This window comes from Parambassis ranga, chromosome 7, assembly GCF_900634625.1.
Source record: "Parambassis ranga chromosome 7, fParRan2.1, whole genome shotgun sequence".
In the NCBI taxonomy this organism is placed as follows: domain Eukaryota; kingdom Metazoa; phylum Chordata; class Actinopteri; family Ambassidae; genus Parambassis; species Parambassis ranga.
In genome coordinates, this window is record NC_041028.1 from 3,156,670 (window position 1) to 3,169,383 (window position 12,714).

The 12,714-nt window shown below is 41.3% G+C and overlaps 2 protein-coding genes and 1 long non-coding RNA gene across 3 annotated transcripts; 1 reads left to right on the forward strand and 2 right to left on the reverse strand.

Moving 5' to 3' along the window:
* Positions 1–239: 239 nt before the first annotated feature.
* On the reverse strand, positions 240–2,747 carry LOC114438455 (anionic trypsin-2-like). The gene is made up of 6 exons (XM_028409816.1): positions 2,268–2,747; positions 2,028–2,099; positions 1,599–1,743; positions 1,363–1,501; positions 1,030–1,281; positions 240–428 (listed from the first exon to the last, which is right to left on the reverse strand). Exons 2-6 carry the CDS (start codon positions 2,083–2,085, stop codon positions 273–275), a joined length of 750 nt encoding a protein of 249 aa, XP_028265617.1. The 5' UTR covers positions 2,086–2,099; positions 2,268–2,747; the 3' UTR covers positions 240–272.
* Positions 2,748–5,048: 2,301 nt separating this feature from the next.
* Positions 5,049–12,473, reverse strand: LOC114438456 (uncharacterized). Its single transcript, XR_003670979.1, has 5 exons — positions 12,342–12,473; positions 12,173–12,243; positions 10,659–10,705; positions 7,785–7,934; positions 5,049–5,150 (listed from the first exon to the last, which is right to left on the reverse strand). It is a non-coding gene; the product is annotated as an uncharacterized LOC114438456 (long non-coding RNA).
* Positions 5,983–10,042, forward strand: LOC114438454 (trypsin-3-like). Its single transcript, XM_028409815.1, has 5 exons — positions 5,983–6,072; positions 7,743–7,902; positions 9,284–9,425; positions 9,503–9,769; positions 9,872–10,042. Exons 1-5 carry the CDS (start codon positions 6,018–6,020, stop codon positions 10,040–10,042), a joined length of 795 nt encoding a protein of 264 aa, XP_028265616.1. The 5' UTR covers positions 5,983–6,017.
* Positions 12,474–12,714: the final 241 nt, after the last annotated feature.

Below are 12,714 nucleotides of genomic sequence, written 5' to 3' on the forward strand. Positions count from 1 at the left end.
AATGAAACTACAGGTGACGTGGTTAACATACATTGCATTACATGGTCATTTGATTCATTGTAAGAAAAATAGAAGATAAATATGTTGGGGTTGGGTCATGTAATTATATTAAGAAATGATTAAAACTTTATTAGGATATATTCCAGTGAAACTAAATATGTAGAATTACATTCAATGCTATAAAAAAACACAAATGCATTATTAAAAAAAGACAGAAAATAATGTTGAATTAACTCCTTGTTGTCAAAGTAAATGAACATGCTGGTGACTGCTCATGGTGTGTTATTGGTAATAATCCAGTCGATCCACTGGACGTAGTTCCTCACTTTAGTGTAGACTCCAGGGAAGTATGGGTTTGCACAGCTGATACCCCAGGAGACAATTCCCTCTAAGTACCCATCGCAGACCAGGGGACCGCCGGAGTCACCCTGTGAACCATCACAACAAATCAGACATGATGGAGAGATCTGTCCACCTTCTGTCTTGCATAGATGACTGTATGGTTTTAATGTATTTTAATGTGTTTCCTGCTTGTTGCACAGTTAGCCATGAGGCTGCGTTTAGCCACACGAGTCAGATGGGCCTGAGGGTGTGACTATTAGGCAACCTCAGGCTATTTTCTGTAGCATGAGAGTGTGAGCAGTTTTTGTTTTTACTGACTATTCATTGCTAAGGATTCAAAGACTTTTTCATCTAGCAATACAATACATAAATAGCCAAATACATAAATAGTCATTAATAATGATAAATGATAATAACTGAAGCTCAATGATGTCATTATATTGACATACACTAGCCAATGTGGAAAGTTTTTACAAAACCAGAACATAAGTTAGAAAAAGGTGTGGGGTCAGATGTTGTTACACAATTTGTCCAGCAGAGTGTGCTCTATCTCCATTGTTCACAATACTCGTAGCTGAGTATGCATTTCAGCCAAGAAGATAGTGGTTATGATTCATAATAAATACAGAAAGCGGACCGATATACTCATGAAACATCATTTTATGTACATGTCTGCTGTGTTTGTACCTGGCAAGAATCTTTTCCACCATATGGAGATCCAGCACACCACATATTTGGGGTGATCTTGCCCCAGTAGAACCAGCTGCAGTACGGCATTTCCCTCACATCCACAGCACGCAGCACAGGGGAGAGGACGTAACTGTAAACCTGTGTCACACCCCAGCCGCTCACTGTGCAGTCGCCTGTGACCGGCGGGGTGTCAGCGGTGGGCAGCTTGACTGGCTGCACATAGGTGTTCAGTCTCGCCGGCTCGCTCAGCTGAAACGCACAAATCAAATGTATGACCACACAACTGTGAGACACTGAGGAGTGCGTTCAGATTGTGTGTCTGCTGCTCACCATTATCATCATGATGTCATTGTTAAACGTCTTGTAGTTATAGTTGTGGACATAAATCTTTGAGACATTGTAGATCTGTTCATATCCCTCATCTACGTAAAGGTTGTGTTCACTTAACACCACCCTCATCAGGTGGCTCCTGACAAAAACACACAATGTTTCAGAACTTCACATCATAACAACAACAACAACAACAACAACAGCAACTTTCTTCTACATCTGGTGTCAGTACTCACGGTCTCCAGCAGTGGGCAGCACACACAACCCACTGCTCATGCACCAGGGTTCCTCCACAGTAGTGCGTCCCTGTATTAGTCTGCACAGACGCCTGGTATGGAAGCGAGTATTTCTGGACCTCATGACCTCCAATGATCCTGTTATCTGTAGAAAGTGACACCAGGCATTTGGACTGTTTCTGTGATTTTCTTTTGTCCAAATAAGAGTTGGACAAAGTAATTTATTTTAATGATTAAGAGGACATATAATTAGAATGCGGCTGTGTGGCAGGCTGAGGGAAGTGTGCTTGTTCTTCCTGCATGGCAGAAAATTTGACAGACAAATACGTCTATTTTAAAACCCTCCTGTCAGCCAAAATCTGATATGCAATATTTTTGAGCATCGGATCAATCATTTTGTGTGCTTTATGGAATGACGAAGAACTTTACCTGAATTTACTGAGCAGAGCACAGAGAACAGCACAGCAGTGATTTGCAGTAGAGACATGTCGTATTTTCCACCTGTGAAGCAGAAATATGACGCATTTGAGCCGCTGATATAATAATATCATACATAACAAACAGTACTTTAGGATTTAACTTTAAAAAATGGAGCACCGAACACAATTTAACTCTATAATCTGGTCAGATTCTTAACACATTTAGGCATTAAAATGATTTTTGACTTACCTCTGTCCAAACACAGAAGCCTTCAGAATGTCTCCAACTGTCTCCAGTCCTCCTCTGTTGTCCTTTTATACTGTAACAGTACCCTTGTTGGCATCTTTTGTTTAAAATTATCTTTTCGTCTTTTTGTATACTGTGACCATCTCACGCTGTAACAATGAAGTTGACCTACTACATGACAAAGCTGAGCTGTTCTCTTGTCCATTTCTGAGCTCCAGTTTTCTGTATGGACAGTATTTAGGTTGGGAACGCCTCTGCAGCAGACATCATCATCATCATCATCAGGCAGAAAGTAAATGTCAGTAAATGAACAGCTAAATGTGGTGCTTTTATTGTGAAAGTTTACTCAAAGTCCCTGCAGTCACTATAACAGATTTGTTCTAACACAACCTTAAAGGACCTTTAACTTAAATTCACATATTAAACCAGAAAGAAGTCCAGGAACTACAAAGTATATGGGAACGAGCAGAAAACCCAGAGGACGTAAACACACCTGAGATTTACCTCAGACTGTACATTGTGCCCGCTCCATTACAAAAGATCTTTATATAATGAACCATCATTCTTTTGTACAACGTCTGCAGGTTTTGTTACACCTACACAAACTCTCAGATACTCTTTGTTATTATCCATCCATCCATTATCTGAACCCGCTTCGTCCTGCAGTGCAGGGTCAGAGGGGGCTGCAGCCCGTCCCAGGCGGGGTCCACCCTGGACAGGTCACCAGCTCTTTGTTATTATACAGGTGCAAATTAAGCTAGTAATAAAAATACAAAAAAACATGTGATAACAAAGCTCTAATTAAAAAAAATAAGCACATTTGTTAGATTAATTAATGAAATTCAAGAAAATTCTTGAGCAGAACCACATCGTCACCAGGAAAACATTATATGATTATATCATGGTATATTCCAGGTGATGGAAATGACCGTTGTGTGTATCTGTGTTGCTGGGGGCAGGACATGTCACCATGGTGACCATAAAAAAATGGATCTTTGATGGTTAGATATCTCCACTGATTAAAGCAACACAATGAAGTCAAATGGAAAAAAATAGCTCCTAGGCTCCGCCTACATTTGTGGCAGCCTTCCAACACACAGACGGAAAAAGAACCGTTGTTCTTGGAAACAACAATGTCCACAGACACACTGCTACACAACCTGAATAACTTGTCTTATGAACACAAACTTAGCCTCACTCATACAGCCCAACAGCCAATAAGCTGTCACTGTCACTAACTGCATGGACACACACATCCATATCGAATGCTCTCACACTCAGGTCATCTACGTACATTCAAACTGACGCTCACTCACTTCGCATGGATACACACAATTACACAGCAGCTCAGTGACTGTTCACATCAGCTGTTTGAGCAGAGCTCCAAGGATGCTGAGGGTGTTAACCTGTGTGATGCTGACCGAACAGGACGACAAGCAGATCATTTATCACTTACTAATCCAACAGAAACAAGGACAGTCGATCTGATACAGACTCTTGTTTGGGCCGTTGCTCGGTCACTTTCTTTTCTTTCTTTCCTCAGACAAAAACCCCTTTGGTTTCTTTGCTGGCTCTGCTATAATGTCAGAGAACGACAAGATACATAGCTCCATCTTACAGTTAGCTGCCAGCTAGCCTCACTGTTAATTTTACTATGGTGATGTATACCTGAGGTCCTGTGTCGGTCCTACATAGTGCTGTGGACTCCCTCAGGATGGAACAATCACACTGGTCTGAGTCGATAAGCCATCAAAATGATGTACTAAGCATTTTTTTAAGGGAAAACTGAAGAGTATCCCTTAAAGATAAATAAATACATATGGTTTAATGAATTATGAGGATTCCTTTTGCACAGCTGTTCCAGTACTGACCTTTAAATATGTGTTCAGCTCTGTCAGTGCTGGAACTGTGCAGTGTAATCAAATAAAGCCTGGTTTAAGGGGTCTATAGGACACTACAGGTTGTCTCTGCTTCTGCTTCTCGTCTTTGAATCTTGTGCATCCATAGTGAGGTGTGCCAGCCTTTGACTTAAAAGTTATAAATACAGAGAAACTCCTCTGACAGACTTTGGGTTATAATAACCGTCTTCCACATTGTGAATCTACCTGCAGCCACACGTGACCTCTTTTGTGTGCAAAGACAGCCCGATGCCACATATTTAGCCTCCAAGTGTCCGATCACTGAAGATCTATTAAATTAAGGCTACAGTCCTTCTTTTAGTGTAAACCTGCTCCGTTTTAGGGTAGTATTATGTAACACACACACAGAGCCTGAAGAGTAAATCTGTGTGATTTACAGTTCACACATCACTGAAGTGTTTAAATACGTCCTTCACATGTAAGAACTTCACAATAGATTTACAAACAGCTGAGGATGCAGTGTCGAATGTCTGCGATCATTCTCTCGTTACAGTGAGTGATCAAAACTTAATGTGTTTGCAGCAAATGAAATTATTGATGCAGGTTAAAGTCCTCAATTTAAAACATTTTAATACTGAGTACAATGATAAATTTCATCATGGTGGAATTACATAAGGATTAATGGGAAGTCTGCGCTGACTCACTGGTACTGAGAAGTGATGACAGTGATCCTGGCACCGATAAGACTTTGGTGCCATCCAGTCTACAGACTGAAAACAAAGATTATCTCATAATCTAGATGCTATTCTATTTTTTAAAAAATCTAGTATCAGCAATTAAATTCAGTGGAGGCAGCCATATTGGCAACATCTGAAAACGGGGCAGTGTTCTACAGCGAACAGCTGCAGTGAGGTTAACAGGTGAGGTCGGGAACTCACAGAGGGCTGGTACCGAAGCTGTGATGAAACCGGCCCGAGTGTGCTCCATTTTTAATGACGACAGGATCTGGGTGTGGAGCAGCAGTGACCTGAGCGAGAAAACGCTTAACATCAGCAACGTAGAATGAATCCAAAGAAAGCTACGTGAAGCAACATTTCCACAACAATCAAATCATATTCTTAAAATAAAAATATTATCTAACACTCAGTAAATGTTCTGGTTGGTTTTGACTTTGGGTTTTTTTGTCTGTTTGTCTGATAGACCTGCTTAGCAGGCTAGCTGCTATGCTAACAACACTAATAGGATGAACTACGAGCAGCTAGCAATTCAGCTAAGACTGTTAGGGAGCAGGTTGAACAGCAAGTAAAAATATAAATATGTGCCTGTAGTGCTACACTGAGCCAGGAAGCTTGTTAGCATAGGTTATAGTTTTTAAAAAGTTGTTTTAATTTTATATAAAGGTAATAAACATACATTCATCAAGCCAGCAAATCTACTTTACATTCGCGAGGGTCAAATGCAAACATAACAAAGTCATCCTTGTGGAATTGTATACAGATAACATTACAATTACATTAAAATACATATAGAAGTATTTTGTTCTCTACATGTGCTGCTTAATTATCCACATTAATTTACACACAAAACATGGTGAAACCTGGCAGACAGACTTATATTAGTGGACACTTCAGTTTTTAAGTGACTAATTAGGCCAATGATAAACTGGGTTGTAAACAAAGGACAGGACAGCCTGAGTAGGTCATGGAAGGTAATAAGGGGCCAGGCTTTAGAAGCTTCAATTATATATCGGCCTAAGACAAGGAGGTGACCATGGCAACGCAAACTGAAACTATAAGAAACCCGAGAGTGCCGAGGGAGAAGCCTTCCCCTTAGAAAGACGCACACAGATTATACCTGTCACTGCAGGTGGACTGCTCCTGGTCTTTGTTTCACTATGGACCTGCCATTTTTATTGGTCTGTATACTGCTGGAAGTCCTGGCTGTTAAATGTAAGTATGCTTTTTTTAATATATATATATATATATATATATATGTATATTACAATTTTAAGTTATTCCTGTTGGTTTTAATGGCCTGAAAGTTAAGGATATAGGATATTTCGTCCTCAAAACAAACAGTGGTGGGTTCATAAATTGCCTATATGGTCTGACTGTGGTTCTTTTATTAGAATTATTTCATATTTTTTAAAACACCTTAGGCGCTTAACAGTTCAGAAATAGTGAAACAGAGAAATAGTGTGCCTCAGAGTTACTTTCTATGCAGATATACCTGAGCATCTTATTACTTTAAGCCATAAATAAGAGAAAATATCATATTTTTTCCTTTTAAATTCACTTTGTGAACATGTGTAACATCTGGGTGGTCTTTGGATTTAAAGGGCGATCTGTGATGTCTGTGTTGCTTTGTTGTTTGCGACTAGTTGTATTTAAACTTGGATATTACCAGTAAATATTCTTATAGCATGTCCGCTGTTACAGCGCAGCGAAGATATCTTTCTGAGATGGAGATCTTTTGTGAGGAAAAGGTCAGTAAAAGTGAGCTTATTCACAAACAGAACTTGAAACCTCTACAACAATAGATGAAGGCGAACAAACATGACAATAAGTAATTGTGGCCAACGCCCCCCTTTGTGTAGAGGGATTATGTCACAAAGATAAGAACCCAAAAGGAGACCCCGATAAACATCTGCAACAGGTCTGAGGCTGAGCAGAAACTCCACAGGAGGCGGACAAAGCCTCACTTCCTCCTGCTTAGTTTTAAAATACGGACGGACGAGTATGATTGCTTCTGTTACTGGAAGCTAAAGACCAGGAATCACATGTTCTGGGATGCGGCTTTAAACGGTTTGTTGTTTGTTCTGCACATTTCGAGTCACATGGCTCACAGCAGGAGACCCATTGTTGGAGGTGTCGTTCTGAGCTCTTACATAAGGCTTTGTAAAGCTCCTCCATGTGTGTGTTCTGATCTCACACAACCAGTACATGCTTTGTCTTCGGTGTAGCGTTACCACTTTGCTCTTGACACACACCTCTTCAGCTAATTATAGCCCCGGATCAATATCTAGGATGGTAATGAGGTATGGTTTCATGCCTTGCAGTGAAGTGAGTGAGTGAAGTCTCTCTCAGTCACAGTGACGTACACTTCGGGTTTCATCCTTTCAAGTTTCAAACAGTAGGGTCATGAGATCAAGTCCACTGAGTGGCTCCAAAGTTTAACTTAACTTACTTCAGCGTCTAAGTATATCAAATTAGGATTAACTTTATTAACCTAATTTTCCCCGATTGGGATTACGTTATTTTCCCAGTGTAAAAGGTGTGTAGTCTAGAAACCAGCTTGGACGGACTGATACTGACCAACAGCAGTAAAATAAAATGAGAATGTGTGCTGAGCTATACCAGATGACCATTTACTGAATGTTCTTTTGGGAATAATTGTCAATCAACCCCAAAGGCATGCAAACAAATTAAGAAAAAGTTAACTTGAGACCTTAAGAACCCAAACCTCACCGCCACATCTCTGACTTTAAGCTGCTCCGTCCGTTATAAGGGTCAAAAGTAGCATCGCTGTAGAAATAAAACTACCTCTGTTGTGTTTGCACCTCGTCTGTGAGTGTTTCTTGTTGTAAATATAATCATCTCTGTGTGTGTGTGTGTTGCAGGCCAGAATGCTGCACAGGGACGAATAGTGAACGGATACGAACCGATTCCACATTCGATCACGTACATCGTGTCCATACAGACGATGGACCGGCAGCACATCTGCGGGGGCTTCTTGATCAATAAGTACTGGGTGGTCACGGCAGCACACTGTAACATCGGGTGAGTCTTTTTTTTTTTTTCTCCTCCTCAATCTGTGGAGAATAAAGGACACATAAACACACCATTAACTAAGTATTGAATGAACCCTGGGTCACTGTATGCCTCTTTGTGTCCTGACTTAGCTTTTTGTTAGGAGGTTGTGCGCAGCAATAACAGAATCTATTGACACAGGGCGGCCTCAGCTTGACTTCTCTGCATGTTAATGTGTGTACACAGAATTTCATCAGGTATCCAGTGATTTCCAGTCATATCAGATAGTCAGTCCAACAGATCAGGACTGAAACATAACACATGAATATGATACAACAGCAACAATGGAGCTCTGAAGTCCTGGAATCTGACACAAGCATACGATGGGCACAGCACACTTTCATATGGATGACAAACAGTTCGGCTCATAAGGCACTAAACTGATACACCGTCTATTAAATGACATGCAGTGACATGCTCTCACTGTATAATCTCTAAAACCTTAAATATGACAGATGCCTGAGGGCACTTTACCATCTCTTTGTTTTGGTTCTCCTCACTCATCTGATCAATGTGACCAGAAACATGACTCCAAACAAATTACCCCTACAAGTGCTTGATGTGTCATTTAAACAGTTTGTTATGTCACTGTTTACAGTGTGGACCTCAGCTTGTGTTTCTGTATAATAATATACCGCCGTTTACGTCACAGCAGGAAGAGCTTTTGTGTGATTAATAACCCTAATAAAGGCCACACTGCAGTTCTTGTTTCAGGAACCTGGTCGCCACGCTGTGTTTTCCTGTCATCGCTTACCGGAACAATACAGACAACTATTAACGCTATTGCTTACACCTCCATGTGTCTCCTGCTATTATTAAACTGCCAACCACAAAAAAAACGTTTGCTCCATAACAAATAAAAGAACTCAGGAGGCTCAAGTGTTACATTTGTCCCTCTGAGTGTCAGTGATAACATGAACAAGGATTCTGTTTCCTCCTAAGAGCAGCCAGCTATTTCGGCATTTACTAGATGTGGCAACAAGATGTGTTGTTAAAAAAAAACACCCTAAGACCTTGTGCATCATTCATCATATTTGGATTTTCAGGGTCCAAACTTCAAACTACAGACACCACATCGCTACTGTCTGCCAAATATAAACATCCAGCTGCTACTAGTAAAACATCTGTAGGTGTTTAGAAATGTTGACGAAGGCTTTGGGTGTTCAATAAGATTATTAAGCTTTGTCTGAAATTTGAGTTTGGGCAGACACTGTGGTCCACCTGTATGTGAAGGATGGGGCAGTACTGGAGTTACTTTACACCATCAGCCCTTCCACCCATTTGCCGCTCTTCATATTGTATCTTGTATGTATTTGTGGTCTACTGTGCTGATGTGCCGTTTTCTCTGCAGAGTGAACAAAATGATGATAGTGGCCGGAGACCACTCGTTGTCCATTTATGAGGGAACGGAGCAGGAAATGCTGCCCCAGCTGTTGGTGCCCCATCCTGCATATAACAGCACCACAAACAACAATGACATCATGCTCATAAAGGTACAGAATGCTGAACTGTGTTCTTCCTGTTTTATCATTCATCAGAGTACTGATCATGCCGTCTGCCTTCTCCTCAGCTGAGGGCCCCAATCTATCTGAACAGCTACGTGTCCATCGCCCTGCTGCCCAGGCAGGACACCTCTGTACAAGAGGGTAAAATGTGTCGAGTGTCAGGCTGGGGCTACACCAACCCCGAGGGAGGCACGGTCCCCTCCACCCTCCGAACTGTCAAGCTCCCCATAGTCTCCACGGAAAAGTGCAACAGCAGCGCCTCATTCAACGGCATCATCACGGAAAACATGCTCTGTGCTGGCTACAGCATCGGTGGGAAGGATGCCTGTCAGGTAAGAGGACATCAGATCCGAGGTCTACAGCACAAACCAACAAGGCTTTTTTTTGAAGGGTTTATTTGCCAGAATGTGACCTTCTTCATCCTGTGCTTCCAGGGGGACTCTGGGGGTCCACTCGTATGTGACGGCAGGGTTTACGGTGTGGTGTCCTGGGGGAAAGGATGTGCCGATGCTCAGTTTCCTGGAGTCTACACCGCTGTGTCCAAGTTCCGCAGGTGGATAGACAACACCATATTTAGCTACTACAGCAGATGTAAAAAGAATTAAGAGCTGAGCATCGACGTCATTTCACTGCTGCCTTCTTTTGACTCATATTATGTACTTTACCATTTGTGCACATGTTTGTATATTCACACATTTTTTTGGGAAATAATCTTATTTACTTTCTTGCTAAAAGGTGCTGTAGCTCCTTTCACAAGTGCACTGAAGCGGTGAAACTTTCTGGTTTTTCCCAATACGTAGGAACCAGACAGCTTCTGAATACATAGTCTGTGTAATGTCTAACTGGTTCTGTGTCTACGCAGTGCAGGTACTTAAAAGCTAAAGCATGAAGCCAAAGCCAGCTGACTGTTAGCTTAGCTTAGAAGCTGGGGTGAAACAGAAAGGCTACTGTTTCTGCAGTAAGCTATGCTAACTAGCTCCAATCTTCTCCTGGCAAGTAAGTGAATGAGCATATTTCCTGAAGTATCATTTGTGCTGTAGCCCTGTTTTAACACATTTAAAAAAAAAAAACTACACCACCACATCAGGACTGTGTGCCATATCGCTGCTTAAATCGTTCACAATCAGAGCTTTCAAAGCCTCATGAGTATTTGTATTTGAACTGTTTTAAGCAGGTGCACTAATGATAAACAGCTGAAACACCACAGGAGCATCTACTCACACAGAACCAGCAACAACTGCACCAAGATGTAATTCAATACAGCAGGCCTGCAAAAGAAGCACAACATATGGAAATTGTGTGAAAATAGTTAATCAGAAAACGGTGGCTGATGATCAGAATGCAAAACAAGACCTTTTATAGCTTTCTCTGTTTGTCTGCATGTGGACTATTTTCCATGAAGAATCGTTATTGTTCCCAAGCACCGTGACTAGCTAACATTAGCATGCTAGCTACCCGAGCTACCGGCTAAACTGACACCATAAAGTAGTTAACTCCAGGTTGTGTAGTTTTGAGGATTACATGTAGCACACTATTAACACTGCTCCAAATCACGTTCATATTTGTAAACACCTAAAGCACTTGACTGCAACATAACCAGTCCGTCCACACATGTTATTAGCCCATGTAAATGGAGCAACATTAGCCAAAATGGCGGCCGCGATCCAATTTTCCTCATAAAAGTTTAAGTTGATGTCTTCCCAGCCCCTTACCCTGTTTTAATGCCTAACCTTAAGCACTAGTTTGCAATGCCAAATCCAACTGCGGTTATAAAAAGAAATTTTAACAATAAGGAAGTAAAAGTCTGCCGCACTGACCTTCGCGGCTGTATGGCTCCCATCACCCTGTGATATCGGTCAATATGATCGTGTTTTCCGTTAACGCAAACGTAACATAATGTCGTATTTTAGCCAATATGTTCACATGTTCCGTTAGCATGAATAAAATGATCGACCAAATGTGTCGTTCTTTCGCAAGGACGTGTTTTAAAACAGCCCCTCTAGAAGCTAACAAGGTGCAGACCAGCTAATGTTAGCTTGCCTGCTAATGTGAACGAAGTACATGCTAACCAATGTAGCTAAACGGCATCAAACTCACCCAAACTGATGTTGGCTAGCTTCCTCTTTGCAAACTTTACCCGCTAACATTACAAAGCAATGATTTATACACATGCAGTGTAGCTAAGTAACAGCTGTTTGGCGTCAAAGCCAAGTTAATACCCAGAGCCATGCCGAGTATGTGTACAAGAGCTAATGCTAACAACAGGAAGCTAACTGCTGGTCACTTAACAGCCCTAAGCAGTAATAACAAGTACCTAAATTTAGAAAAATTATGACATACAATAATTTAAATTAATTTTTCTTTCTATGCAGATGTGTTGTTTGTGGGTGTTTTTGTATTTTTTGCTCTCACCTCTAATGCACAGATGAATTTATTATTCATTCCTTTCAGTCGCATATAATCAATAAGAGACAACAGGGTGTATATACTGTGTATGTGTGTGTGGTGAAGGAAGTGGTTTTTAGAAGTAAATGCCAATTTCACATGATGATGTATTTATGGACAGATACAGCAGGCGAGTGGTCTGGAATTAGGTAAAAAAAAGGGGGTTGTGAGTGTGTTTTAAAACAATAAAATGTGCTGTTTTCTTGTTTTATACACTTCAATAAATTATAGATTGTCTCTTGTGTTATTTTGTCACATCTGTGTGCAGTAATGATCCCAATTGCTAAAACCTGGAAATCTGTTTGGCCTCTGGAACAGTCCGTGTAATGGCTCCCTCGCCCTGGGCCAGCAGTGATTCTTCCTGTAATGACAAGCCGTCACGAAGCCTGATGAAAACAGACGGCATCACACCTGATAGGTGCTGGTGCATCACAACAGAATGAATAGTTGATGGCCTACTTCAGCGGGAGCTCCGGTTTCCCTGCTCAGCCCCGTTTGTTCTGCGTCGATGGGTGTGTCACAGCTCCTCTTATGTGATTGATGGATTTCAGGGACTTTAAAAAAAAAAAAAAAAAAGCCTCTGATTTTACATTCTTTTGTTGCACGAAGGGCCGCTTCCCTTTTGTTCTGGCATGAGAAACCCCTCTTTGGGGACGGTTAGTGTATATCGCCTGACGTTGTTGATCCTGTGCTTCTATATGCTCATTAGGTCACAACAAGAAATGCTCATTGTGGGTGGCGTGGAAAAGACGATCTACAGACCAGACCCTGAATAGGTTCTCCCAGTGGACTCTGCTGGGAGGACAAAACATGGTTTTACAGCGATAATGGC

Excerpts from the sequence above, each read along its gene's own strand:
- LOC114438455 (XM_028409816.1), bottom strand. The coding sequence starts at position 2,085 with ATGTCTCTACTGCAAATCACTGCTGTGCTGTTCTCTGTGCTCTGCTCA. Across the intron at positions 1,744-2,027 it reads GCTCTGCTCAGTAAATTCAG|ATAACAGGATCATTGGAGGT; the intron begins GTAAAGTTCTTC and ends CACTTTCTACAG. Across the intron at positions 429-1,029 it reads GTGGAAAAGATTCTTGCCAG|GGTGACTCCGGCGGTCCCCT; the intron begins GTACAAACACAG and ends GATGGTTCACAG.
- LOC114438454 (XM_028409815.1), top strand. The coding sequence starts at position 6,018 with ATGGACCTGCCATTTTTATTGGTCTGTATACTGCTGGAAGTCCTGGCT. Across the intron at positions 7,903-9,283 it reads GCAGCACACTGTAACATCGG|AGTGAACAAAATGATGATAG; the intron begins GTGAGTCTTTTT and ends TTTTCTCTGCAG. Across the intron at positions 9,426-9,502 it reads ATGACATCATGCTCATAAAG|CTGAGGGCCCCAATCTATCT; the intron begins GTACAGAATGCT and ends CCTTCTCCTCAG.